Source organism: Squalius cephalus, assembly GCF_949319135.1.
Source record: "Squalius cephalus genome assembly, chromosome: 17".
NCBI lineage: Eukaryota > Metazoa > Chordata > Actinopteri > Cypriniformes > Leuciscidae > Squalius > Squalius cephalus.
The window spans coordinates 20615865-20642083 of NC_137138.1; the positions used below are offsets into that span (position 1 = coordinate 20615865).

Genomic DNA, 26219 nt, shown 5'->3' on the forward strand with positions numbered 1-26219 from the left:
TGACAGTCACATAAAGGTAATGTCATTTATTTTAAAAAATGTAATATAATATATATAATATATATATTAACATATATCAACATATATATATTAATTCATTAAAAAATTGGCATATCAATTATTTAGACATGATTGACAGTCCAAGTTTTGACACAGACATACACAATCTATTGTATTCCAGTGAGAGGATTCTTCACTCTTCCCTTTAGTCACCATCGATTTCTGCAGCCTGACCACTAACTTCACCATTGATAAGCATGTCATTGATGAGTTCAGCAAACTTCCCTCCTGGCAATCATTTTTTGCATCCTCCACCTGATTAAAGCCCTCTTTTTCTATGATGCAAACACTTTTTCAGCACAAACAGCAAGCTGCACGGAGCACTAAGGCTACCAAATAGACGGCAGGTGTAATTGGAATTCTCTTGTGAGGCAGAAGCAGGAAATGAATGTGACAGGATCAGAAGGCTGTGGTCTTCTGGAGCAATCTCAATTACAAAGCAGTCCCATGAGGGGAAAATATCTAGATACTGATATGAAATGGTAAATATTAGATTTATGAATAAGTTGAAGAATAAATGAAATAACACTAAAATTCTTTGGAACAATCACTATCATCTCATTCTGGGCCAAAGGTATGGCCACGTTGCTCCTGAGAAAAATAGAGCAATTGTCCTCTTTTGGATTAAATGAAAAGAAAAGATTCAATCAGGCCCCATCTGTATTAGATGAACAATTGTATTTCATGCAAATTACAGACACAAAGTCACAGGTCGGTCTGAAATATGAAAATAAGAGAGGTCTCTTAGCGCGCATTAGAAAGCCTCTCATTTGGAAGTGTTTGGTTTACCCCATTTCGCCACCTGGCTGAACCCTGAAATGAGGCATGATGGGAATATTCAAATGAGCCACAGCGAAGGTGAGTTGAGCCTGTCAGGCCAGAGCGTTTTTTTGTCGATTGCTTTGTATGCCTCTTGGCGTGAGAGAAAAAGGGGCCGATTCATTCCTTTGTTAAATAGCATAATAAACCTTTCCATCAGGCTTATCGGTAAGAACACGGTTCTGTTCACAATTGTGACTCAAAGAAAAGATGAGTGAACTTAAAAGCCTTGTGGCCTAATTGTTTTCAGGGGGTTTTGGCTGGTGGAACGTGTCACGTTGAGAGCAGGGCGAGAAGATTTGTTTTGAGTGTCGGCGATGCTAATGTGCATGTTTGTCGCCCCATTGAACCGCTGAATTTGCATGTGAAACTTTGCATGCCAACCACGCTGAGCGACGAGCTCCCTCACATCTGTGAGCCTGCGTTGTAATGACCGGCGCCTCTCCTAATACTCTTAAATCATGTCACATTAAGTTACAGCCGCTGCTTGGTATAGAGACAATAGCGTCAACAGCGACAACATCTCATAGCAATAGCAAGCTTACTTGCTACATCGCAACGTGAATAGCCTCATGCTAATGAAACCTGAGCCGCATTAAGAATAATGTGCTGTTTGTAAGATACACTCAGGATGTCATGTGGATCCAAAGAGCATTTGAATCCCAATGGAGAACACTGTCTGTTAGTCTTCCAGTTCTTGACATCCTTTCTGCCAGATGCCATGGTTGAAGGAAGCTGGCTGTCAGGTTGTTGGAGTAGCTGGAATTCCCTCTTTGAGACAATCTGATGCATTGAGCTTCCAGGGTCCCTGCGGAGAACAGTCCCTGGTGCTGACCACATTCAGACAAGGATGAAGAGAAGGAGAGGATATAACAATAAAAAAGCAATAAAATAAACAATAAAGGCAGGGCTCGATTTGAGGGGGGATGGCATCCCCTTTGTTGAAAGAAATTACAAAAAGCTTCCCCGCTGTCATTTTAGAGCCCACATTTGATTGATTTATATAAGCCTTGTTGTCACCAATTCTGCTAAACATCTGGCCACTGTGTGATCAAATGTGACCCAGAAATTTCAAGTCTCATCCTAAAGGAACCCTTGGCAGATTTCTTTAGTAGGCCTTGTTTTGAATTTGTCCGTAAGGACGTTTCGTCTGCACTGACTGACACAAACTGGCATTGAGCAGCTCTTCTTCACAGCCGGCCCCACAGCATCCCACTCTCCCTGGATGAAGAGCCTCTTCTAAACTGAAAAACATGGGTTTGAGCACTAGCCACTGAAGTTATTTATAGTGGATATTTTTCTACTTTTGATGTGACTCACAACAGTAAATCTGGTGAGACTATGGGCTTAACATCCCCAGCTGCTCTCTGTACTGTGAAGAATAGCCCTCAACTCCTTTTGGGAAGCTAGTAGTGTTTGTTTTCTCATTCCCTGCTACATTTTTATGTTTACAGAGGATAATCCAATACTGTATATTTCCTTCTGTTTTGGCTTCGGAATGGATGAGGCAGTTAGTGTCTGAGTGCTCTCAATTTTATGTCAGCATATTTAGGTTGAAACATAGTATCAAGCATTACTCTTTTGAAATATAAGAGTTTGATGAGAGCTCCTTCTCCAGTCCACCCACATCAATTATGAAAACTAAGCTGTACATAACCATAAAGATTCAGTCAGAAACCATGATAACCCTCAGGGAGAACTATGTCAAAGAGTAGCCAATCAAAGCTAACTTCATTTACATAGCCTTAGGTATGGCAGCAAAAACAGTCTGTTTAACTCTCAGGGTCAGAGAGAATGTGAAAAAAGTTTGTGTTTATCTTTCTACCAAACATCAATATATTAGTTTAATTTTTTTAATTATTATTATTTTTTTTTTTAAAGTTGTGCATGTTATAGGTCCTATAAAAGGTCACCATTTCTATTTCACCATTTCTTCCTTTACTAGTTCATTTTTGAAATGTTTGAATTCATGTGATGTGTAAAATCATATTACTGTCAAAATTATTGTAACCCACAAAATTAATATAACTATAGAAAAATATTATAATAATTAAAATTATTCTAATTTTAGATTTAAAATCCCTTCCGAGGGAACATCGACACCACATAGTGGTGTTGACACTATGGGAATTTCTGAGTCATGTGTAATACATGCCAAGCCATTGGCCATGGATGAAGTCAGGTGACGCAATGTCGTGCATGATCAAGTCTAGAAATAACACCTCCGCGAGATCGTCACCACCGTCTTGTCTTTAGAAGCCACATGTCTCATGTAACTCCGTGTCAAACTGTCTGTTTCTGTGTCTTAGATCAGGAGTTTGGACTAAAAATTTATTAAAATCAAAGTTTCGTTCTATTCCTTGGGACGACAGACAGGAATTCTGTGTGTTGGGAGAGGATCATGCTCAGTCAGTTCTCGAGGGGGCTGACTGTGTTCATTATGAGGCTCCACACCAGTTTGGCTCTCTTCTCGAGGGATGAGAGTCGGACATCTGTGCCCCATGGTTCGGGTCCCGCGTTTGCCGAGGCGGCGCGGTGACTTTGATCATGGGGATTGTAGCTTAAGTTGGTTAAGTGGAGCTTGAGACAGGTATTCCCCTTTCTCTTGCTCCTTCTCCCGTCTCTTTGTCCCACTTGGATCTGAAACCATTCTCAACGCTAGGGCTCCCTCAACAAGAAAGCTGTTTGCTCTTAAATGGCGTCTTTTCATGTCGCCATTGTGAGCAATGCCATCTTAACCTAGTTGACTGCTTGGTTGGTCTTTCAGCTAGACTGACCCCCACTACCCTGTCGGTGTATGTGGTCGCTATTTCGGCTTGCCACAACCAGATTAAAGGGGCTTCGGTGTGGAAACATGTCTTGGTGTCCCTTTTCTTTTGCGGTGCTAGACTGCTGAGGCCAATCTACAGACTGCAGGTTCTTCATGGGATCATTCGATTGTAATGGAAGGTTTGTCAGATGCTGCCTTCGAACCCTTAGAGTCAGCCTCAGAGAAGATTCGGACTCTCAAGGTGCCTTTGCTTGTAGTTATTACCTCTCTAACCTCTCTTGCAGACCTTGTCAGTTGCCTCCTCCTGTCTGGATTTCACTCCTGGAGTGTTTTATCCTGTTGTTCTTCAAGCCTTCTCCCCTCCATTGTTTAAAATTCAGGAGCAGGAGAGGCAAGTTATGTCCAGTCCGGGCTCTCAGGATTTATGTCCACCGCTCAGGCCAGTGGCGTAAATCTGATCAACTCTTTGTCTGCTTTGGGGGGCGCAACCGATGTATCTCACTGGGTTATGGATGCGGTTTCCCTTGCCAATGAGGTGCGTCTTAGGGCCCATTCTTCCCAAAGTGTGGCTGCTTCAAAGGTTCTAGTAAGAGGAGTGTCTTTGTAGGATGTTTGTGCTGCAGCAAGCTGGTCATCACACATTCACCAGATTTTATAAGTGTGGATGTCGGCTCAACCCCAGACTATTTACATTTTTGTGCTTCTGCAACCTTTTCACAACCTGGGTACCATGGGAATTGTCGTTCCCTTAGCGTCAACACCATGAATTGGCATCGATGTTCCCTCGAAAGGGAATGTTTCAGAGTTGTGTATAGAACAAGACGCCGTGTCACATTGCCATACTTCAAGTACGCCTGTGCTGCTTCTTCAGACAAGAGAATCTGGGGTCGCTTTCGTGCAAGTGTTATTTAAAGACTTGATCACGCACAACATTGCGTCATCTGACTTCGTTCTTGGCCAGTGGCTTGGCGTGTACTACACATGACTCAGACTCCAGCTCACACTTTCCCATAGCGTCAACACCACGATACGGTGCCTCATTCCCTTTCTCAGGGAACCGGGTTATATACATAACCCTGAGAAGTTTTGGTGCAAAAATCCTTTATAGATACTTTATAATTAATTATAATGTAAACATCTAAAGTTAAAGTTTTAATTTAACTGAAAATATAAAAAAAACTTGAGAATTTAATTTGGGCTAGTTCTCATTTCTATTTAGTTTAACTGGATAAAAGTAAAGTACAAAAAAAACTAATAAAAATGAAAATTAAAAAATTTATATAAAATTAATCGCATCCAATATATATTTATATATACAAAATAATTATACACAGTACACACATATATTATGTAAACACAAACTTTTATTTTGGATGCGATTAATCGTTGCCCACTATTTAAAATATGAATAAAAACTATAATAGTATCGCAATGACACTAAAATAACACTGATCTATAGCTTCTCAAACCATCCATTATTGATAAAAGAGGGAACAGCATGCGGAAAGAGAAGTAGGGGAGAGAGAGAAAGCGAGAGCGAGACAGAGTGAGGTGGAGGCCTCGCTGTAAGACACCGTTATTGTTCTGTGTCTGCCTGGTGAACAGCACTTGTCAGAGGTGAGGTGATTTTCCACTGCAGCTTTTCTCCTCAGTATGTAAGCCTGGCGTGAGCAGAAAGTGAAACTGTGACTGAAACACTAATGAGGCAGCTCGGTCTCTTGCTTTCGCTCTCTCATTACCTTCCTCTTCCTCTTCCTTTCCTCCATCTCTCACTCACTCTCTCTCTCTCTCGCTTTCCCTCCCAGAGCAAATTAATTTCAGGAGTTAACATTATCTTGGCTCTTTCTGTAGCTCTGCCTCAGTAGAGAGCTTCTCTGCCGGGGTCCACTGGGAGCGGCGTGTGGGGCGAGTTTGCTAGCCGATAACCTTGGTGAGGTGTTTGGGAGAGGGAGTGTGGCTCTGGAATCTCATTAGCCCCGGCGCCAGGCTGGCTTTAATTGCCGGGCACGTCCTCACAATGCCTGTCTGTGATGAGGGAGTGGGATAGAAGAGGGGGAAAGAATAGGAGTGCGAGGAGGTCAATGAACTGAAAGGAATGATATGGCTTTCAGTGTGGGTGCACCCGTCAGGACGAATAAATGGGTGTTTGGGTGTCAGATATTACAAGATAGAATCCTACACCATCACATTAGGACCCTCAATCATTAACTTGGATGTGGGGTCTCACACTTCACACTCCCGAAAGTGCCAAAAGGCATAGATACGCACGTTTTTTTTTTTTTTTTTCAATGAGTATTCATTAATGTCATGACATGCCACTTTCAAATATTATTCTTGGCCTTGGTTCTTATTCATTGACAGTTTTTTTTCTCATTTTGTGAATCAATTTATGTATGTACAAGGTTTTGCCAATTTGAATTTATTTAAAAGGGAGAAAAATGTCTGTGAAACACAAAAAGGCCACCAAAAAGGTTTATTCATGAAATAAATGAATACGATTATGTAAATAAATTAGATTGTATATATTTAATAGATTTGTTTTTAAAAGGCAATTCAAATCACAAAGGACATATGTATTAACAAAAGACAAGTTAGAACAAAACATTAAAAATTCATTATAACAGCATAAAAAAAGATAATCATTAAAAAGGAATTAAATCGATATCTGAGTCATCAAAGGCCGTTTTGAAAATGTTCACAACTCTGTTTCTTAGTGTGAGAGCTCAAACCCCCTAATCACCATCCTCTGACATGATAGTTTTTCTTGCGCAAAAACTCTTCAAGGACCAATTGACAATTCCCTCACTGCTCTGTAAGCCACCACATTCCCTTCATATAGACCTAGAGCGAGCAACACTGTCACAGTGGCAACACCATCAAATAATCTCACCCTCTTTGATCTTGAGGCTTTAAGCATCAAGTAGTTCATGAAAACTCATGAGGGAAGCATTTAGCTGCAGTGCTGTGCAGTCAGCTAGCATACGGCTTAATCAAAGATGCTAAACACAGATATGAAGGTGAACTATTACTGAGGCTGTTCACCGCATTAGAAATATAGGCACATTAAATAAAGCTTGTAGTTAAATGACATGTATGGTTAAGTCTTGCCTCGTACACAAAAGTCTCTGGAGGCAATTTAGTTTTTGACCTGCTTTAATATGTATAATTTACTTCATTGTACAGTACATGCATTAAATTGTTGTTTTAATATAACAGTATCTTCTCACCTTCCATAAAGGCCAAAAAATAAATACATTCTGACAATATAATAGACATATGCATATAGGTCTTAATCACAAATGACCTCTAACCAGAAAAATGCTGTTAAATTACAGAAAAAGACCATTTTTTCCTCCTTTTTATTGTATTTGTTAGCTTTTTTTCAGATTTTTTAATTTCTTTCATTAGATTTTTAGATTTTTTCCCTATGTATGTTTTCTTGTTTATGTAAATTTGCCTCATTGCATATTCATTAAATGTGTGAATATAACTTTATCTTCTCGCCTCCAATATAGAATAAATAGTAAATATATGCCTACATGTATACAGTACAATATAGATGCACATTTAGCCTTTACAAAAGCCACTTTCATTACACTGCCGTAAAATTGTCGGCACTTTTGTTTTAGATGTTACCCATAAGGATAAAGCCATTACTTTTTTTACACTTGTGAAAAAGTAAAAACGTTAAATTCATATTTGATGAGTCCAAACACACAGACAATTATATTTAGCAGACAACACACGGTGCTGTCAGATCATTCAGCTTCACCCGCGTCACACTTCTCCACTGAGGTGTCCAGGAACAAGAGACAGGAGTGAGTGAGGGATCCCTGTGGTAAAGCCCCACTTAAACCTCGGCAAATAAATTATTTCACTCTTTGATGGTGATGTGGTGGTGTTGTTGGCACATTAACTATTCTCCAGAAGTAGCTGTGCTGCGTGTTATTTGGAATTGGTCCCATTTGCTTTTCATGTGTCGGCAATGTAGGGATGAGTTTTGAAGTGGATGTCATGTTGTATGTGGTAAAAGTGTCAAAGGATGATTAGATGATAAAGAAAGGAAATCTGTCCTTTGATATACAGAATAATACTTTGAAATGAGAAACAATGATGAGTCAAATACTCTCTCTTGATGAAAAATCCAGTGAGCAACTCCTTCAGCCACTAGTTAAACTAGAAAATGATGCCAAGCTCTCAGCAAATCCAATATTATATCATATACAGATACAAATGCCAATAACTTTCAATAAGAAAGCATTCTCGTTGAGTGACCATGTTGGACTGAATTGTCATTCTTTAAGCCTTTTTATCCGATTTTTCATCTTTTTAAACAGATATTTTTAACTGTTCCTTTTATCATTATAATTTCTGATTTTTTCCCCCCGATTTTTTGTCTTTCACTTTTTTTAAACATATTTTTATTAAACCGCCATCGTCAAACCTACTGTTTCTTTCTTTACACAGTGTGGTTTACTCTACCTATGACTGTCGAAGGCTGTTTTCACTCCTGTAAATAACCAGTGTGTACAGAATAAGATTAAGCATTCACAATGAGTGAACTGTGAGTGACATCCGTAACTACTAACATTGCCAATGTCTGCTGTTTCTAGCTTTCCTGCTCGCTTTCTGTCCTCTGCTCTCTTACCTCATTTTACCTCGATTACATGAAGCTGCATGATCTAGACGAGTGAAATAAAAGGAAAGGTCGGCAATTAGCTGTGGGTGAAACAATCCTGGTCAGTGATAGCGAAAATGTTCACTCAGAATATAGTATTTAATCCTTTTCCTCCACTTACCATTTACCCTGCTGTTGCAGGTAATTAATGAGCACTCGCTGTCTTTTTCCTCTCTCCGCAGTGTGTCTTTTTCTGTCTGGGTTGCCTGTAAATGGTGACTGGGGCACAGTGTTTGAGCGAGAAGCGTTCCAGGCGGATATTGTCAGATCATAAATCAGAGACTCTCTCTTTAGGATTATTTCTGACTGCTCTCATTTGGACAGGATCAGGTCTTTGTTATGGTTCCACAGTCTGTTTCCTCAATCTGTCCCACAGAAGCCTCTATCATCCTCTTCCCAGCTCTCTGTCAGCCCTCTCACCTCCCTTCCAGACAATCGATAGGTCACCTCTCTCATTAGAGTGGGTATTCTAGACGTTTGCTTTCGCCTTTCACAAGTAAGCAAGTGTGTGCGCTCTACAGCATCCAGCTTGTTTTCTTGTCTGCTTCCCTCTTTGTACATTCTGTCTCCTCCATGTTTGTCTCACAAGACACCTTTGTCTCCTTCCTTCCTTCTTTTTGGATGTCGCGTTTTTGTTTCCTGCTGTTTTCCAAATGCACCATTTGCCTTTTCCTCCTAAATAAAATCTCTACCATTCTTCTCTCCCCTCATCTATCCTGAAAGGAAGACAGAGTAGGAAGGTGTCACTGCATGAGAATGACAGTGACAACAACACAGGTAAATATGTTTTGTTTGTGCAAAAAGTCTCATCATATTCCCTAGATTCCCCTCTGTCACAATATGTTTTTGTGTGTGACAACAACTGAGAATTATTTCCAGGTAGGGAAGGATTTTACTCATAAGTACCGGTGTTAGAAAGTCACTGGAACTATTTATTTCCTGCTTAATACCTTGTTCAAAGTTAAAGCTGTGACTCAAAATAGTTTTTCTGTAGTTTTTTTCTTTTCTTAGAATCAATATTGAAGTCAGAGCCGTGGTGTAGCTGCACCTGATACATTGAGCTCTGGTTCTCATGTGGGTAATATGGGTTCAGTGTTACTATTTAGTTTTTTATTCGTATTTTTAAAGTCCCCCTGTAGTAAAAATCTAGTTTTTAATGTTGTTGATATGTCTATGTGGTGTTTTAATATGCTTCAAGACAAACCATGTGCAAATTCATAAGTCAACACCATTGCTGAGTATTTTCTACTTAAAGGGATAGTTCACTTTGAAATTAAATGTTGGTATGTTTTAGCTTACCTGAAGGGCATCCAAGATGTAGGTGTCTTTTTTTCCGCAGTAGTTTCAATTTTGATATTTTTAGGTCAAACCGTTCTTGTCTGTCAGTCATATCATGCAGGTCTATGGTCACGGTCTCAAAGAGCATGCACAGAGTCCAAATTAAAACAATTCCCCATCGTCCAAATTAAACAATTCCCCATCGTAAGTACACATTGATGGCCTAAGACACGAAACGAGCGGTTTGTGTGAGAAAACGAACAGTATTTATATCGTTTTTACCTCTTATACACAGCCACGTCCAAGTGATCTGAGGGCGCGAGCGCATCCTTCTGTGTGACGTGTGCGCAGACTGGTGCATAGATATATATACACAAGATTTCGAATTAAAGACATTCTTTCCAATGAACTGCCGTAGCCAAGGCGAAATCTAGTGTATATATCTATGCACCAGTCTGCGCACACGTCACACACAAGGATGCGCTCGCGCCCTCAGATCACTTGGACGTGGCTGTGTATAAGAGGTAAAAACGATATAAATACTGTTCGTTTTCTCACACAAACCGCTCGTTTCGTGTCTTAGGCCATCAATGTGTACTTACGATGGGGAATTGTTTAATATGGACGATGGGGAATTGTTTTAATTTGGACTCTGTGCATGCTCTTTGAGACCGTGACCATAGACCTGCATGATATGACTGACAGACAAGAACGGTTTGACCTAAAAATATCAAAATTGAAACTACTGCGGAAAAAAAGACACCTACATCTTGGATGCCCTTCAGGTAAGCTAAAACATATCAACATTTAATTTCAAAGTGAACTATCCCTTTAAAACTTAAAAAGTGAATCAAAGACAGTCTAAAAAACGCGGTTTGAAATTGCTGGTGTTTCTGACGTCACAAACTACCTTGTAACCAATCAAGTCAACGTGTGATCGTCAACGAGTGGATCTTTGAGCTGGTGTGAGTGAGTGGAGGCAGGGCTAATTTGCATATTCAAGATTTTTTTTCAAAGGAAAAAACTTTTAAATATGTCATTTTGGTGATCAAAGATGGGTTGTAAGGGATACAATTATTTACTACAGGGGGACTTTTTATTTTTTTCCCATTTTTCTTTTCAATTTCAGTTAGTTTTAGCAATTGTTTGTGTTTTTTTAATATGCAGTTTTTAGTATGTATGTTTTTTTAAATATTTGATTTCAATTCAGTTCAAGTTTATTCTACTTAAAGTAACAGCAATGTTTTTATTTAATGGTTTTAGTTTAATAAGTTTAGTTTTAGTTAACTACAACAACCCTGGTTCAAGTCTAGCCTAGCCTGCGCTGGTTCTGATCCTTTTCCTTAGCAACTTCTTGTCATTTTCCACATTTTTTTTTACTTTTTTTTTTTGGACTAAAAAAGAGTGAAAACTCCTCCCCTTTTCCCCAAAATTTCAGGCTTAAGTTTAGAAACAAAACTAATTGGGACTGATTATCAACACACTAAAACCAAATCTTAGACAAAAGAGCATAAAACCACTTTGGAAAAAGCATCTCTCAGATCTGAGCAGATCACTTGTAGTTAGCTAGTTATTTGCTGAGCTTTAGTTCATGCTGATGAAACAAACCTCCATATATCACGCTTGATTTCGAGAGCCTCTAACTGTCTCCCCTCCAACTCTTATCTCATTCTGAGTAGTGACATCAGTGCCATGGCTTGTTACTCACTAACAAGACCTTTCACAACCTTCATTTACATCCCCCACTCATCCACTAGCTAGAAGTGCTTTAAATCATTGTTCCTTCATGCCCCGTTTCCCGCAATATCCATGACGTCCCTGGCCAAGCACAGGGCCCATTGAAGCCATCCTCATCTTTATCTGCTTGTTTAGGACAGCAACCTCTCACACTCCAGCTTTGTCTCTCGTCGCACACTCGCACTTCCCACGGTGGCGTGTCTGCAGGTTTTAATTAAACTTCCACAGCTGGCAAGGACACATCAGATCCTATCTCATCAGTCCAGCCTCTCGAGCCCCATAGATCCCCGTAGGACGCATCGGCCCAGCAGATTTCTCAACAGAGATGCCCAGGGCTTTGCGGGCACAATTTCATACCAGCTCTGGAACGAATGGACATACCGATAAAGAGCCTCGACCGCTCTCTCCCTTGATATGAAGCTAAATGTTTGATGGATGGCATTTGCCGTAAAGAGATGGAGCTCTTATGTCTCTGAAGGTTTGTCTTAATTGCAGCAGAGAGAGGACACACTGCAGTAATGGGATAATGGTGGAGCTGGACTGGACTCTCGAGTGGGGCTAATCAGATTCTCTTCACTGTGCTTTTCCTGATTGTTTCACAGATCTGAGCTGGGCCTCTGTAGATCTCAGGGTGTGTACCAACAAAATTAGGATCACTGTGACACTACGTAGCTTGTGACTACATTACCGTCCATTACTGAAGCAAGTCTGTGATTTTCCATTTACCTTGGATGCTCAATCTCACTCTTGGAGATCTAATTTCCTGCAGAGTTTAGTTGCAACTCGATCAAACACACCTGATGTCAAGGTCGGGGGCTTATTGAGGTCCTTGAGTTCATTTGAAAATTACAGGCAGGTGTGTTACAGTACGAGTCCACAGAATTAAAGGGATAGTTCACTTTGAAATTAAATTTTGGTATGTTTTAGCTTACCTGAAGGGCATCTAAGATGTAGGTGTCTTTTTTTCCGCAGTAGTTTCAATTTTGATATTTTTAGGTCAAACCGTTCTTGTCTGTCAGTCATTTAATGCAGGTCTGTGGTCACGGTCTCAAAGAGCATGCACAGAGTCCATATTAAAACAATTCCCCATCGTCCAAATTAAACAATTCCCCATCGTAAGTACACATTGATGGCCTAAGACACGAAACGAGCGGTTTGTGTGAGAAAACGAACAGTATTTATATCGTTTTTACCTCTTATAACACACCCACGTCCAAGTGATCTGAGGGCGCGGGCGCTTCCTGCTGTGTGATGTGTACGCAGACTGGTGCATAGATATATATACACAAGATTTCGCATTAAAGACATTCTTTCCAATGAACTGCCGTAGCCAAGGCGACATCTAGTGTATATATCTATGCACCAGTCTGCGCACACGTCACACACAAGGATGCGCTCGCGCCCTCAGATCACTTGGACGTGGTGGTGTTATAAGAGGTAAAAACGATATAAATACTGTTCGTTTTCTCACACAAACCGCTCGTTTCATGTCTTAGGCCATCAATGTGTACTTACCATGGGGAATTGTTTAATTTGGACGATGGGGAATTGTTTTAATTTGGACTCTGTGCATGCTCTTTGAGACCGTGACCATAGACCTGCATGATATGACTGTCAGACAAGAACGGTTTGACCTAAAAATTTCAAAATTTAAACTACTGCGGAAAAAAAGACACCTACATCTTGGATGCCCTTCTGGTAAGCTAAAACATACCAAAATTTAATTTCAAAGTGAACTATCCCTTTAATCTCTTGTTTTTTCCCTGTTTTGTATAGTCAAACGCTATTGTGGGTTTTTTTTTTTTTTTTTTTTTTTGCTATTTAAAGCAAATAGGAACTGAAAAATTATATGAGTTGTAGTTTCTGTTCACCACTATAGAAGTTTAACCATGATGACTTCAGCTTCTGAGAACCACTGGATACGTTTACATGCACAACTTTTGTTTCAGTCGGCCTGAATTCATTCCGGTTGATGAGTCTGAATGTAGTGTTTACATGAATGCTAAACAAGTGATCGGGTTGATGTGCGCGTTTATATGTCACAAGCTTAAAATCGGAATACATTTTTTGATATGCGCACACTGCACGAATATACGAGTTTCCCGCTGTTTAGGCATAGGCTACTAACAATTCTGCTACATTGGTTCTTTATTTGTTTTAAACAACAGACTTAATATTTATCCATTTCTGGTCATAATTTGGAGACAATGAACCGTTGTGCTGTGCTGCTTATATTTATCACGCAGTAAAAATGCCCCTCCCCGCGTCGTCTGTGGATGAGAATCTGAATCAAGGACTGGTGGGTCGTTGCCCTGCTTCACTTCACAGACAATGATTGAAAAGAGAATTTTAGAATGACGAGACACTCATTTATATGACACTTTATACGCGCGTCATACGTCATTACGCTATTTCAACGTCATTGCGTGTGCGCAGTTCTTTCAGTTTAGGTTTTCAATCCGATCAAGTGATTACATGTTCTCTCGACCAGATTAGAAAAGGAATAAACCACCCCTTTCAATCGGATCGAAATTTAATTCGGATAGATTAAGGTGAAGGCTTTTCAGTCCGATTGTGACGCCAATCCGATTACTAACGGATTATTTGGTTCCATGTAAATGTAGCCAGTGAAAAGGGTCCATCCGCTGGTCCATCGGCCTCGCTTTTAATCCAATAAAGTCATCATACACATGATTAGGAACTTTATTTCCGAATATTAATACATCAATCTATAGTATTTCTTTGAATTAAATGTATTACTATGTATATAAATATAGCAAAACTCCAGCACTGTCAACTGTTTTTTTTGTCAGTGTCACAACCTTGGCTTGGCTTCAGCTTCAGCTTGGCTTGTCCAGGGTTTTTGCCTCTCATTTGCATAAAGTTTAGCATTTCACAACTTTTTGCTGCTCTCACGTTGCCAATCCCACAGTTCCCTGTGCATGGAGAATGAATTGGAAATTAATTCTGACACTGGGATGCAACTAAACTCTGCAGGCAGGTAGATCTTCACAAGTACCTCTGATTTATGCTTTTACATGACATTTTTTCAATTTTGTTTTGTACAGCATTTCTCAAAATGCATGTTACTCCAAGTTCGTCTCATAAAATATATCACCAAATGACATATGACTTCATATTCACTAATGCACAACCTTAACAAGGAGGAGGATACGACTGCAGGTCTGCAATGTTGTTCTCGTGTTCCCCAGGTGTCACGGTAATTAATTAGGGTGAAGTCAAAGGAACGCTATCAGCGTTTTTTTGTTTGTTTGTTAGTTATTTTTCTTTTTAACTTGGAAAGGTGATGTGACTCTCTGTCCAATTAATGGTCTAATTAAGTGCAGAGTCTCAATAGGGGGCATTAGATTACATCAGACTAATGACCTACAGCCTTTTTATTCCTTGTCACATAGGGACGGTTGGAACCCAGTTTTACCCTTAGGTGCTGCCTCTCCCGATGGGTAAAGGGGCTGATGAGTAACGTTTTGGATTGTTAACTGTAATTTAGTACCCTTTTTAATTAAATGCTATGATTAAAAAGAAATTGAATCTTTTAAAAAATTTTTTTTTTTTTTTTTTTTTTACAACAATGGCAATCATAATGTGATATGATTAGCGTTTTATATTCGATACTACATAAATAAAATTATGATAAAAGATTGGATTTTGCTATAACTGATATTGCTGAAATGAATGCAAAAGCATGAAGAATAGATGATGTAAATAAATGGAAAGATATGCATGAAAGTGTACGTGAACAGATAGAAAGAATAAGAAATAAGTAAAATTCATGTGACTTGCGTTATTTTTTCAATGAATTACAAAATATACACTAATGCTCATAAGTTTGGGATCAGAAAGATTGTTTTATGTTTTTGAAAGTCTCTTATGCTCACGAAAGCTGCATTATTTGGTCAAAATTGCAGTAAAAACATATAATATTATGAAATATTATTACAATTTCAAATAACTGTTTTTTCCCCAGATTTTTTTTTTTATTACACTCGTCTTTACAGTAACGTTTGACCCATTTAAGGTATCCTTTTTTTTATTAGGATTAGGCATATTTTAAGTAGGCCTACTCTATGTGCAAAAAGTGTCATCAGGGTCGGCTGTCGAGTAATTCTGAGTCTTTGATGGGGGTTTTTCTAAAAGTTATTGTGAAAGTCTAAATTATAGCATGAAAAATAATCTATAATTTAATATTCAACTCATATCAGCTTATGCTGTTTCTCTCTTTCATTTAGTGTCAGTAATGAGAATGTGTCTTAATTGAGCTTTAGGAAGTTATGACTCGTTTATCATATCTTTCTGCATCAATGTATTCAGAGAATTAGCATCATCTAAAACAGTAGATCATAGCATCAACAACTATGCCTGAGAAATGCAGCAAAGTAACTTTTGTAACATTCTTATTTGGATTCTTATTTGTTGGTACGGTGGCTCAGTCGATAGTGCTGTCACCTCACAGCATGAAGATCCCAGGTTTGTGTCCTGTTTGAGCCAGGATGCTTCTCTGTCTGGAGTTTACATGTTCTCTCCATATTGGTTTGGGTTTCCTCTGCATCATAGGTGAATTGGGCACACATACTGTTGGACAAGTGGTTTGAAGAATGGATGGAAGTACTTGATGGAAAAAAAGTCAGAAGTTAAATGAGTACAAATCAACCTACTTTTAAAGGTACATAAATACCCTTACTTTAGTCCCAAAGCAGCTTGTCAGTCCAGACGACTCAGGAACTTTTTTTTTTTTTTAGATGGTGCTTGGGCGGGTCTTTTTTGGTCCTTTTCAAGTACTATGGATTATTCAGAATGTCTCTTTTCTATTCAAATACACTCCAAAATAATTGTGCCCTGGAAAAGAGAGGATGGAAATAAAACCCATACAGTACATCTGATTTTTTTCTTGCGGAATTATTGACTACTGCAATTCTTAGTCCAAACTGATGCTGGTATCCAAAGAGCAGATCCAGGTGAAGTTCAGGATTCTTTTTTTCTGCTGCCTCACTTGCCATCGGCTAGCCTTTAGAGAACGGCCCTTTACTGTGTGTTTAACTTTACAGTATCCGGTCTCCATTGTGGCCCTTTCTACAGAGAGCACCACCTGCTCTATAATCTCCTCTGCAGCCCAGCAGGCACTACACACACCTACAGTACTGAAATCTCAGTGGTTTGCTCACTCCTGTACATGTTTCCATCTCTGGGGCTTTTTTGTTGGCCTGTTTCTTTGTCCAGCATTCAGTCTCATTCAATGTCTCTCTCTCTCTCTCTCTCTCTCCTTTAATAAGTCAGGAGACATAGAGGCAGCCTGGCAGAGCGGAATGAAAAAGGAGGGGTCAGTCCCACTGGTCCCTCTCCGTCCCCTCCTTTTTCAGTGGGGATGGCACGACTTGGTGCCGGCGTCCAGGCATGTGTTCTACAACTAAGTGAAATTTAATGAGCGGGGACATCCACTTTATGAGCAGAAATCTGGACTGAGAGTGAAGGCTCCAGGGGTGTACAACATTGAAGAAATAGAAAGTAGCTCTTTGACTCAATGTTCTCTGACACACTCCCTGAGGACGAACAGAGTGGAATGTACAGCACCTTCAATTAGAGTTCCAAAATGCAACAGCACTGCTCCGGTAGACATGGCTCTGCCGTCTTTAATGACGTCTCTGAGTGTGCATGTAAGGTTTTGAAGATGTAGTTGAAGGATGTCGGTTGTATACCCGAGTATAGTTTAAAACCGAGTTTAAATGAACGCAGTCAATTCCATTATAATTATCTTTTAAAAGCTAGGGATAGCAATTATATTGGCTGATATCTCTTGAGTGGTCTAAATGAAAAGGATCATGTTGTTCTAAACCAGTATGACTGTACTTCCTTCTGCAGAACACCAGGCTCACTGGAAAAACATGCTGTGGCGACATTTCTGTAAAATTATATTAGGTTGCTTCTTGCACATCTCGCAGCATTTTGAAAGTAAAATGTTTTGTGATGCAAATGTCAAAATGTATTAGTTTACAAATCATGCACTAAAAGTGTTTTGAGGACTTAACACTTTATTGTGAAAGGAACCACGCAAAAATAAGTTTATTAATCGATAATCTGCCCTTATAATTATAATCAGTCTGAAAAGGAATAGATCTTGTTGGTGTTTTACTGACCCTATCATGTTAATTTTAGCTGGAAACTGCAAGTGAATTGTATTTATAGGTATGTTTTTGATGTTTTGCAAAATTGTTGGTAGAGGCATGTTTTTCCAATGAGCCTATTTAGATATTTTGAAGAATGCTTGAACTGTTTCAGTTCCATACAATGTCCATAAATGATTATGGATTTTTACATTTTTGGTTGAACTTCCCCTCTACGTTCAAGGTTTTCTGTACAATACTTTGCTTTGTTGTACATAATACATTTCATAAGCCCTCGCAACCTCATGCTTTCCCAAGTGCGTCAAATTTAGAAAATTATTGAGCTTTCATTGCTGCTCTGGACCCATGCACAAAGCAGTTTAATTGTTTAAAAAAAAAAAACAAGAATGAGAGATCTATTTGCATTCAGCAAAAAATCAAATAAAAATGGGTGCATAGAGAATAATAACAGCATTTTATTAGCTTGGATGGCACAAAGGCTTGCAAAAGTCTACGACACCTGGCAGCTTGCACATTCAGTTCAGGCCGTGGTTTACTCAAACAACGCTGGCGTAATTGCTTTCTGCTCACTGTCATCACAAAAGAACTGTTACACACAGAAATCTTGCTGCTCTGAATGAAAAACTATATGATGTTGCTTGAAAATGTCTCCCGTGGAACACAAGCTATTGGTCTTTTGTGTTTCCGTCTATTTGTTTATCATCAGTTCTTGGCGTACTGTTGTACCGAATCCCAGAGCATGCGTGTTTTGTATGTGCACAGCACCCCGTTTCTCTATATCTGCGCTTTTCTAAAACATTACTGATAATTGCATTTTGACTTCATTATGGGACGACCAGCAAGAGGCCAAATTGGATCTGTTTATCTGATGCCCAGCAGTGTGGAAAGATTCCATTTAGGAAAAAAATGAGGTTTTCTGGTGCCATTTTTCTTGATAGGGGAGTGGTTCCCAGCATGGGAGCTTTGACATGGCAGAGGAGGGTAAAAAAAAGAAATTACTCCACGTACCGTAAATGGGCCAAGCAGAAACAAACTAATCTTGCGAAGGAAGAAATGAAACGAAAAGAATGCGCTTCACAGTAAAAGAAAAGACTTGTGGCAGATAACATACATTTAAACAGAGACTGGTGCACCTTTAGGGAAAGACACTAAAGACCAGATGCTGAACAAACCAGTTTGCTGACACCAGAGTGACTTTCCCTCAATCTCTTTTTTCTTCCCTTAGTCTCTTTCTCGTCTCTTTCGATTATGGTAGGTAATAGGGGCTGAGCTTTCAAAGGCCGTTTTCTGCAGTATAGCCATTGATGCCATTTTGACAGAGACTGCTTCTGGAATGTGAATGCGTTTGAGAATCATACGAGATGAGATGAGAGGAGACGAGAGGTTGCTGCCACACAATAGGCCCACTGCCAGGATGAGAAGCATGAGGAGAAAGCTCGCCGTCCCTGTGGAGAGACGCAGTGTGTGCGGAGCGATGCAGACAGAGAAGAGAAGGACAGCCAGGCTCAACCTTTATTAGTGTGATAATCCTCTCATCAAAGCCAAAAACTGCAAGAACATCAGATATATTTTCTAATAATGAATAATGAACTTTGAGTGCAGATTTGTTCTACACAGACTGCTGATGCTGTATAGAATCTGTATAGTCTGGTTCACTTTGCTTTAAAGGATAGTTCAGTCAAAAATGAGAATGTTGTCATCATTTACTCACCCTCGTCTTGTTCCAAACTTGTACAGTATGTTTTTCTTTATTCTGTTGAACACAAATTAATTGAAGAATCTTGAAACAGTTGTTGGACCCCATTGACTTCCGTGGTATTTTTTCCATTCTAATTTTATCATGCTGCAAGCTGAAAGAGATGACAAATGACCCTCAGGAACCACCTGAGGAAGCATGCTGCATGCAGTTATATATAGTTTGCCATGTTCGAACATCTACAGTTGCCAGATCGGATTGGAGATGTTGGAGCTGATGGTGATTTCATTTCATTTTTTGTGGTATATAGGGGACTGTGTATGGAAGTCTATTTGTGAATAGCCAATGCAATATCATAATGAAACATTTTAAGTTAGTAAATCTTTACCTACACTGTAAAAAATTTCTAACCCTCCCAAATCAAAAATTTCAAGTGACCGATAACATCTAAATTTTTCAATTGGCCCAAGTGAAATTCTGTAAATTTCAATTGGCCCAAGTGAAAATCTGTAAATTTAATTTTATAATTTACAGAATTTCACTTGGGCCAATTGAAAAATTTAGATGTTATTGGTCACTTGAAATTTTTGATTTGGGAAGGTTAGAAATTTTTTACAGTGTAGAGCTAACTGATGACTATGATCACAGTTCTCATATGAGGTCCCCTCGGTTTCTAATGGCGCTTTCCCACTGCATGGTACAGCTCGGCATGGCTCACTTAAATAGTACCACCTCGGTTGAGGTTCCAAGCAAGCCGTACCGATACTAAAATGCGACATGTAAACACTGCAGATCACTGATTGGTCAGAGAAAATCATCACTACCAGCGTCATTGGGTTTGAGACACGAGACACCAAACCCGGACGTCTTGCAGTGAAAACATCCACGTGCCGAGAATCAAGAACACCATTCAATGCTTGTCAGGTTGTTTGTGTCGCGTTTACGATGATGTCACGGCACGTGCTGAGCCGTACCATGCAGTTGAAAAGAACCATAAGTTTCAGCCTTGGACAGACAGGCGGTTATTAGAGAAAAAGTGTCGTGGGCAGAGCGCAAGCTGATCTTCTTCAGCATTCTGGTCAGCTTGGAACACCTGAGCGGCTCATTAGAGTGCTTAATGTTCTGGTTCCACTCTCTGCGTTTGAGCTCAGGGAGATTCTGCCCACGCCGCATTAGATCAGCCTGTGACTTTCCTGCACAACTTGAGGACAAACTTGTTCTGCAGTTCATAAGTTGAGGACAGACTGAAGCAGGGTATAGAATTAAAACCCACCATCAGCCACATGCTGGTACTTTTTGCGCAGTGGGGGATAATTTTGCTTATCTACCGCCCTTGGTGACGGTTGACATGCAAGACATTATATTGACATTTGACAAGTAAATCCCATTGCTTAGATGCAAAGACGTGCTTGAAAAAACACATTTGATTGTGTCTTGATGAACGGAAAAAAGAAAGGCTGTTGATTTGCTGTTTGTTTGAATGTTCAGTGGCGCTCTGTTGCTCATGCATGCAGCACAAACATTTTCAATATAACTAATGCATGTGAGGAGTTAGTGTTCTTTGTGTCTTAACAGAGAAGTTTTATATACTGTACGTCGCATTCTATATATACATATTAGTACCGATACTATTATTATTATTAGTAGTAGTAGTAGTAGTAGTATTTAAATAAATAAATAAGCTAGTGTCTAATTCCAAATGCCATTGCTAATATTTTGTAGGTAACTTCAAGGGTCAACTTTTTTTTTTTCTTGGGACACATTCGGAATAATGAGGGGATATTACTGTATTTTGTCTTGCTCTTGGGTCAAGGTCAGACAATTTATTTGTTTAGTGTTTGTGATGCTGTTGTGAGCAATGTTTTAAAAGTATTATATGTACGTTTTATTTGTAAGTGCATAAAGGTTTTTCTGTGCATGGCTATCAGTCGAGACTCACTTTCTCTCCCCTATAATGGAGACTCAGTAGTCATATACTATCTCAGTGAAACAGAACCACCAAGGGCACTAAGTATTTTTGAGCGCTCTCTCTCTCTCTTTCTGTTTGTGTTTGTGTGTCATCAATACCTTTACCTTTGTTAGCAAGACCAAGGAAGTTTCATTTTGTCATAAACTGCAAGGCCGTTGAGTTCTGTATACAGGATTGCAACAATTTTGCCCAGTATTCAATTCTCATTTATTTGTATAGCGCTTTTCACACAATACATATTATTTCAAAGCAGCTTTACAGAAAATGCATGTATACATTACAATTTAGAGTGATCTTCTATCAGAGGTTATGTATTTCAGAAATGTACATATACAAATCACACAGTTAGCTATAATGTATTCATTTAAACAATGTATAGGCCGGGTATTCACCCACCACTCTCAATTCTCGTGTTAAAAACGGACAAAATGGACATACCTCCAAAACAATACATAACATGTACTGTATGTCATCAACCATTCATGCCAGAGTCATCCTTAGAGTAGCTTTATGACATAGCAGTGCCTATACACACTTTCCACTAGTTTTTAAGTGGGTTTATGGCGATTGCATGCACAAAGAGTTGAGCTTGGCCTCCTCGCTTGCTCTTTTAAATATGGGCACATACAGTCTCTCTCCTCCATTGTTCTTCTATTCCTGCATCACTTTCTCTCTTGTTTGTCAGTGTGCTGGAGCAGCAGTACTTGCGTTGTCTCTGGGCGGTTGGCTTCTTTGTGAGTGCTGGCAGCAAGGCCCGTGCTGGGGTAATGAGGACGGATGCCCGCGCGTGGGAAGAGCCGGCTGCTTTGTAGTGTCTCTCCGCACAATGCGAAGGTTCTTGGAAATGGTCGAGGAGCGGCACCGCAACACAGCAAATACATCCCCACGCCAAAAGAACGTCAGTTTTAGGCGAGACAGTTTGTCTCTGAATTAAGCTCTAATGAGATCTCTTCTTGTGCTCGCAGCCGATATCTCTAAAAGGGAGGGTGTGCCTTCAGATTTGTCTTGGAGGAAAGTGACACCACCTGGCAGTGCTAGAGGTGCTGCATGGGTAATGTTTTGTGCTCCTTAATAATGTCTAACTCGCACCTAATGTATTATCATAATATGCAGTGACATGAGTGTATCTACCATTAAGAGCACAAAGCTGACAGGCCCTGGGCGAGGACACTGTGACATCCCAGAAATCCCAGGGAACATCCCAGGGAAATTGATTCTGTTGTAATAATGTGACAGCAAACAGACCTTATACTCCTGAACTGATTCATTTAGGTGAGGATAAAACAGATGTTAATAAGGATTAATGTTAATAATTGGAATTCAATCTTTTAACTTTAGTTTATTACCTCAAATGATATTTCTGATCCAATCACAACCTGCTCATCCAGTTTTGTTCCAACAGACACCGCTGTTCACTTCTGACCTTTGTGAGAAAGATTCCAACACCTGTTTATTCTTTAGCATTAAAGAGACAGTTCCACTCAAACTAGCTATCATTTACTCACCCTCATGTTTGTCCCTCATGTTAGACATTCTTTCTTCTGTATAACATAAAAGAAGATATGAAAATGCTTGTTTTTTGTTGCTGTTGTTAATATTTCTATCCACCTAATTTTCAACATAAAAATGTGTGCAGCCATTAGTAAATTGAATGTGCAAGGCTTCAGGTGTCATCCGCTTCCAGTTATTTTATACAAAAAGCTGTCAGTTATACTGCTTAATATTGCAAACTGATATTTTCATATATATATTTTTTTTATTAAACCCACTGGTTTCAAGCACAAATCGTTTTACCTTTTACCATTTTGCCATTAGTTTTAGGCCTACCACTTCATAATTATTGTAGTTTTTTACCTCGAGTGGCTATAAAGATCGCACATTCAGAGAAAACAGCTTACTTTCGCGTTGCAAAATACTTTAAGGTGGATACAACAGCCTGTGAATGTGTGGATAAACCGGATTGTAAATTCTCGTATCTCTGCATTACATTTTGCCCGCTGAGGCTTGCCATTAATGCCAGTTTCAGCAAGACATTTACATGCTCAAACCATAATATTCTGGCTGTAAGGCAGCAGCAGGAATGTCAAATATGAATATTTCAGCACCTGATTAATTAATATCGATCTTTGGAAACGGCGTCAGTGATGAAATATCGATAAAACATCACTGCGTATCCGATGCGATCAGTTTTGGTTTCCTAAGGCACGGAGCCGCGACACCAGAGCGCATTTTTGGGAGGAGAATAACCGTGAGGGGCGCGCAGGAGGAGCCCTGATTCAAATCAGCTCAGTGACTATCACACACCATGAGCTCACCTCACCATCCTTACGCTCGCTCTCTCTCTCATTCGCCCGCGTCTCGGTGAACCGCTGGCTGTGGCGCATCTCGTGGTATAACCATCAGCGCACCAGACACACCTAAACAGCTCACGCGTCGCCGGACTGACAAACACGACGACACGAATACAACGCGGGGATTCAAAATTCGCGCCGTTGAGGAGCAAGCTCTCGTCCCCAGCACTCTTGTAACGGCAGAATGACTGAGTGACAGTGTGAGAGAGGACACTGTGCTCGCAGTATGGAGAAAAGGAAAGGTAAGAGACTGTCATTTGACAGAAGGCTCTCATTTGGTCTATATTAGGTCCATTTACGACTCAGTGACACAGGGAGTTTGACTTTTAGCGGCGTTTTCTTCTTTTCCTGAGGAGATACATTTAAGTTCAGTGATAAATGGTGACAAGGATTGCCGTGCGAGACGTAAATTGATGCGTTGGGATGCAGTATGGCTTAAATTTTACTTTCGTAATAATTATAGTGAGGTAGGCTAATTCATGTTGATATAAACAAGGGGAGGATAGTTTTAATTGGTTTTATTCACGCAAGAGTCATAGTCATAATGGCAATGTGCTAATCTCTACGACAGCGTAAACATCCACATACATTATTTAGTAGTTGTTTTGTATGCGCGCGTATGTAGTACATGGCCGAATTAGGCAACCAAATACTTTTTTTAGCTCACCAAGAAATGACTCCAGTTAAATATTTCTCATTATTATCAAATTATCGTTCGCCTTGAATAAGCATCAGTGTCGCGAGAATATGCGTTGCCTCCACAGTAAGTTACAAGTGAGTTTATATTCAGTATGACATTGTTCATCTGTTAAATGTAATGATTGTTGTCAAATGAGTCTGGAATGTATGATAGTAATAATTTATATTCGTCTGAGTTCTGATTATGTCAGGAGACACACCCATATGTAAAGTTTGACTTGTGGCATCCTGATTGCAATCAAAGTTTGCATCTGTGATACTGTAATTATCAGGATATCTCATGCAGCTTAGCAATTTACTTTTTTGGAGTTTGTTTTTTACTGCTTTATGTTATCCTTTTTTTCCCCCCCGTTTTTTTTACCATTACCATTATAGCATCACCAGCTAAACATTTATGTCTTAGGGCCGCTGCTGGCCAAATCTCTGCCCTAAGTTGAATATTTTTTGTGCACCTCACACAACTACAATAGGGGTCAGATAGATATACATCTTCAATAAAATGATTTTTTTTTAAATGATTTACAATTGTAGCTCTAATGTATAAAATACAAACTAAAATGATAGCCTACATATTAAAAAAAAAACTAACAGTTATTTTGGTAATCCAGTAATCTGTTTATTATTTTGATAATTAATCGAGTAATGGGATATTTTTTTTTTTATTATTATTTTTTTTTGGTGATAAAATAGACCTAAGTGAACAACAGCCTTTAAAGTGACTTAAAATGCATATATAATAACAATGAGGCAATAATAATTGGTTCAAAGAAAGTTTCAAAAGCAAGTAGTTTTATGGTTTTTTTTTAACAACACTGTTTAAATATGTATAATATATATGTGTAATACTTTAACAATCAACTTGTGTACAACAAATGCTTATTATAACAAATGCTGGCAGAGGGCGCAAGTGGCCTGGTGACTGTTTTTGTTACACTTTACAGCATGATTAAATCCTTTTTTAATTTTGGCCAAACAACATTTAATTCAAATGTCCACTTAATCTTGACTATTATGCGATAGAAATGCTATGCCTCTGTAGTTTTTTGAACAAGAACACGTGGACATCTAAACATGCAAACTCAGACCAAGGGTTTAAACATATTGATGGATGTTAGCGTAGCACTTGTACTGTAACACTCCTGTGTTAGCGTAGGTTTATAAATAATAGCACAATGCTATCCTATATTATGATTTTTTAATTGTTTTAATATATTGATCTAATAATGCGGTTCATGGATTCTCATCTGTGGAATTCCGGTATTTTGCTGGTTAATCGGCTCGGAAAAATTGCAATCGAGGATTTTTTTTAAATCGAACACTCGAATTTAATTTAGGAATCATGACAGCCCTACAAATATAGGCTGCACGATTTGGGGAAAATGTCATATTGCGATTATTGAGGTCAATTATTGCGATTGCGATATAGGCTAGCCTAATAAACAAATGGTTTCATGAGTCAACTTGCTTGGTTCTCAAGGAAAATGCTCACACAGATTAGTGATAATGCTGAAATGTGTTTTTCTCAACTCAAACTAGCAACAACAAGTGTTTTCAGATTAAAATAAGATTTTTTACAAAATTAAATAATGACGTCATCTTTGCATTAGTAGTACAATAAAACAAATAGAACAATAAATAAGAACATTTGTATGCTCATGAAAATAAGATATTTTTAACATTCTGTCCAGACAAGCAGGGACATTTAAGCAGGATATAACATAATGCTTTGTCTAAACTCAGTCTGTGGTGTATTTTTGGTGAAAGTGTATTGTGATTGTCAAAACATTTGGTAGCTAAACAGAATTTTAAGTTTAGTGACAACATGTTACAATATTTACATGACACAATGACTGGTAGGCTACTGTTTTTATTATTGTTTGACACAAATTTCACAATTTCAATTCAAATCTTGTGATTTGATTCCGATCTTGTTTCAATATAGATTTATTTGGATAAATATTGTGCAGTAGATACATGTAAAAACATACAGAGAGCCCTGTCAGCTGGTATTATTATGAAAGA

At 39.0% G+C, this 26219-nt stretch overlaps 1 protein-coding gene across 6 annotated transcripts in view; it reads left to right on the top strand.

The window, feature by feature from the left end:
- tenm2b (teneurin transmembrane protein 2b) overlaps nt 1-26219 on the top strand; it is a 253318-nt gene that overhangs the window by 128632 nt on the left and 98467 nt on the right. The window contains exon 1 of one of the 6 annotated variants that reach the window (XM_079898746.1): nt 23362-23740. The exons of 4 other annotated variants lie outside the window; for them this stretch is intronic. In XM_079898746.1, the coding sequence (XP_079754872.1) occupies nt 23725-23740 (16 nt within the window). In that variant the 5' untranslated portion in view covers nt 23362-23724. Of the gene's footprint in view, nt 1-23361; nt 23741-26219 lie in introns of those variants that run through there. One more of the 6 variants, XM_079898748.1, reaches the window with a different exon arrangement.